The sequence below is a fragment of the Euphorbia lathyris genome, chromosome 9 (assembly GCF_963576675.1).
Source record: "Euphorbia lathyris chromosome 9, ddEupLath1.1, whole genome shotgun sequence".
Classification (NCBI taxonomy): Eukaryota; Viridiplantae; Streptophyta; class Magnoliopsida; order Malpighiales; family Euphorbiaceae; genus Euphorbia; species Euphorbia lathyris.
The window spans coordinates 34,123,459-34,127,616 of record NC_088918.1 but is presented as its reverse complement, the minus strand read 5'-3'; the positions used below and the strand labels follow the sequence as shown (position 1 = coordinate 34,127,616).

The 4,158-nt window shown below is 37.2% G+C and overlaps 1 protein-coding gene across 1 annotated transcript; it reads left to right on the top strand.

Annotated features, from left to right (window-relative positions):
- The first annotated feature begins 2,220 nt into the window (after positions 1-2,220).
- On the top strand, positions 2,221-3,831 carry LOC136205262 (protein VAPYRIN-like). Its single transcript, XM_065995784.1, has one exon. It carries the CDS (start codon positions 2,221-2,223, stop codon positions 3,829-3,831), a length of 1,611 nt encoding a protein of 536 aa, XP_065851856.1.
- The last annotated feature ends 327 nt before the right edge of the window (positions 3,832-4,158 follow it).

The following is a 4,158-nucleotide window of genomic DNA, read 5'->3' as shown; positions in this document are numbered from 1 at the left end:
GTCTTTTGTTCTTCTCTGGGATTTCTGGTTCTTCTTTCATATTGTCAAATGGGGAAACTAGTCGCTTAAGACTCAGAAAATCATTGAGAAGCTTCATCCAATGATCTTTTCTGGTTTTTCATCTTACAAGCTGGAGCATTTCCATTTTGGTGTATGCAGAGAGAGATGGGTTGTTTTGAAAAGACGATTGTCTTCTACAATGAACCAGAATGGGCAACCTTTAGGGAAGACAATGTAGTTGTCTTCTTCTGAGTTTGGACTTGGGCCTAGCTTTTTATTTGCTAGGCTTCTGGTTTGATGGGCCTAGCCTCTGTCTGGGCCTTTAATTAAGGAACGCCTTTTGCTATTCTTGTTTAATATTCTGAGAAGTCGCCTAATATGACTTAATAAATATTCAACATTCAATAAAATTGTTAGTTCATAAAGGCATAATTAGTTCTGAATTTTTATATACTTGAGGGATCTAATTCCTTGTAATTTTTGTCATTATCAAAACTTAATCAAAATTGGGTTTCAACACTTTTTTTCAAAAGGAAATGAAAGAATACCATAACACGTCAGATTTCATGTCATTTGTGCTTAGTAAACCTAAGATGCAAACAACATGATCATCTCAACTTTTGCTAGTGTGAGACTAACTTCGTAAAAGTGTGGTTTGTCGAAATTTTATTCTCAAGACCCTTAATTTAATCTGGATGTCAAGTCTAATATGGATATCTTAGAAGGATGCTCTATAAGGGTCATGACTAGTTCGGCCTGAAAGGGACTGACCAGACAAACGAGTTAGATTATGATGGAATGAAATATAGTAAGAGGAAAATATTTCCATGTGTTCACATCTTCAATTTTCTATTTTCACTACTCCGGTAATTATGTATAAGTGCGTAATTATGATGATAGAAAACTGTAGAGATCAAAACGATTACATTGGATGTGATATGAAATCTAGGATAAGACATAATTTTCTATACATGTTTTTTTTATAGGAATGTTAATATTTCATTGAGTAATCAGATTGCAAGTACAACAAGAAAACAGTAAGAAATAAAACCTCAAATACGTATAAAGCCTAATACAGGATCCACTAGGGCAAGAAAACGAATACAAAAAACCATTAAAGGTACACCTAACATAAACAACAGTTGAAACATATATTTATCGTATAACTCAAAGTTCGCAGTGGAGCAACTGTAGTCCAATCTTCATCATCTGAACCATTTGAACCTTCAAATCTAAGTCCTTTCTTTTGCATCCACATAGATCCAGTGATCTACAGATAAGATTTATCATTTTTTCCCTTGCTAAAACAGAAAAGGTTACAAAAGCAAAGATTATAACCAACAAACGCAGTTTAAATTGATTCAGAGCCTTCTTCCTCCTCAACTAGATAGTAGCAATTCGAATCCGAACGAGGATGAAATCCGCAAACCGTAAGAAAATGGGGCCAACAAGTGGGTCTATAAGTTGCCTACGGTTTTTTCTATTTTTGTGAATAACGGGATAGGGGGAGAAAGAAAGCTCGACCGAAGTAACGGGAAACTTGCGCAAAAGAAGAAGAAAGGGCGTGGTAGATCTAGAGAGAAAAAAGCAAAAATATACGTTTTTTCGCGTAAAACTTATCAACTTTAAATATTAAAATATTATCATGTGTTAGAGGGATAACGGTTGCCATATAGGATTATATAAGTTGTTGGTAATGGCACGTGAGTTATAATTTTTTTTTTTTTATACATGTTAGGACTATATATCTCCGACTAGCCTAGTTTTAAAACTCTTAAGAAATTGAAATCACATATGAATTGAGGAAAGGAAAATACATCAAATAAATCAGAAGGTGATCAATTTTATTCGATTAAAAAATGGTTTCTTACTCTCTTTTTAACCCAATAAATTGGTAACACTTATAATTTAATCAACTCAAGAATCTAACTTAGCATATGCACCAGTATACAAGAAACCAAGAAAAAGAAAAGCATATAAAAATAAAATAAAAAAACAATAAATTCCTTTGTACATCACAATACTCTAAACTAAAAGTGATAAATTAAAAAACATTGAAAGTGACTTTAAATAGTAATAAGACAGCATATAGAACAAGTCTATCATCGTTTTTAACACCACCACTTGGCAATCTCTGCGTAATCGCCGGCCCACCTTCTTCCTCCTTATATCTTTCCATTTACCCCTTTCTTCATCTTCATTTCCACTCTCTTTCAAATCATGGACAGGCTTATTAGCTTGGAGCCATCAAATCTCGTCGCCATAAGGATTGAACCCGCAGGCCAGAAATGCTCCGGCGAGGTAACTCTCCGGAATGTCATGTACACTATGCCGGTAGCTTTCAGAATTCAAGCAATGAACAAGACTCGTTACACAATTAAACCACAAACAGGAATCATATCTCCTCTTTCAACCCTAACTATTGAAATCAATTACCATCTTCCTCCTGGTTTTCTTCTCCCAGATAAATTCCCCCTTTCTGATGACATGTTTCTTCTCCACAGTGTGGTTGTTCCTGGTGCTTCAATCAAAGATTCAACTTCCAATTTCGATGCTGTTCCTCCTGATTGGTTCACTGCCAGGAAGAAACAAGTTTTTATAGATAGTGGAATCAAAATTATGTTCGTTGGTTCATCAATTCTTGCTCAATTAGTTAATAATGGATCCATGGATGAGATTAGACAAGTTCTTGAAAGAAGTGATCCATCTTGGAATCCTGCTGATTCTATGGATTCTAATGGACTAACTTTGCTGCATATAGCCATAGCTCAAGGAAGGCCTGATATTGTGCAGTTACTCCTCGAATTCGAACCGGATGTTGAGCTTCAGAGCCGCGGTGGTTCTAGTCCGTTGGAGGCGGCTGCCGGAGCTGGCGAGGCCTTGATTGTTGAACTTCTATTGGCTCATCACGCCAGTGTTGAAAGATCGGAAGCCTCGAATTGGGGTCCCGTCCACCTTGCGGCGGCCGGGGGTCATTTAGAGGTGTTAAGGCTTGTTTTACTTAAAGGAGGTAATGTTGATTCGGTTAGTAAAGATGGTTATACTTCCCTTCATTTAGCTGTTGAAGAACATAGGAGAGATTGTGCTCGTCTTCTATTAGCTAGTGGAGCTAAACCTAATATTCGCGACGGTGCCAAAGGCGACACGCCGTTGCATATAGCAGCGAGGAAAGGCGACGAGAACATGATCAGGTTGTTGCTACAAAAGCGCGCGAATAAAGATATTAGGAACAATAGTGGTAAAATTGCGTTTGATATTGCGACGGAATACGGGCACAGTCGGCTTTTCGATGCGTTGAAATTAGGCGACAGTTTATGCAGCGCTGCTAGAAAAGGAGAGGTGAGAAATGTACTGAAATTGATTGAAAGTGGAGCGGCGATCAATGGTAGAGACCAGCACGGATGGACAGCGTTGCATAGAGCAGCATTCAAGGGAAAAATCGAAGCTGTTCGGATGTTGGTCGAAAGAGGTATAGATGTTAATGCTAAAGATGAAGACGGATACACTGCGTTACATTGCGCGACGGAATCCGGTCACGCTGATGTGATCGAGTTGTTGGTAAAGAAAGGTGCGGATGTTGAAGCGAGGACTAATAAAGGTGTCACGGCTTTACAAATAGCTGAGTCCTTACACTATGTAGGCATCACTAGAGTGCTTATTCATAGCGGTGCATCTAAAGATGGTGTAGCGCAAATATTGGCGTCGCATATGGTTCCTTACGGTAAAGCGATGGTAGCTAGCGAGGTGGAGAAGCCGGTCAAGAAAAGATCCGGTAGGCCAAGAGCTTTACGGAGTAGCTTTGATCGATCTATGCCATTGGCTGTGCTTTAAGGATATAGGAGACAATATTGAGTTTTTCTTAGCTTCCTCACATTTAGACTAAAGCTTAAAAATATTCTTACCTTTTGCTATTTTGGGGTAAAAATTGTGAAAGATTTTAGAGACTCTTTGATTGTTTATTCTATGTATACATTAACTAGATACATATACACTATTTTTCAACATTATTGTAATTTCCCATATTCAATACATCAATAAAAGTATGTATAAATGGTCCATATAGTTAATTTTATTTTATGGTAATAATTACAATAATATATGCTTAAAAAATTCCGAGGATATAAAAATTATTCTCCTCGTTGTAATGATAAAATCTAG

Excerpts from the sequence above, each read along its gene's own strand:
- LOC136205262 (XM_065995784.1), top strand. The coding sequence starts at position 2,221 with ATGGACAGGCTTATTAGCTTGGAGCCATCAAATCTCGTCGCCATAAGG.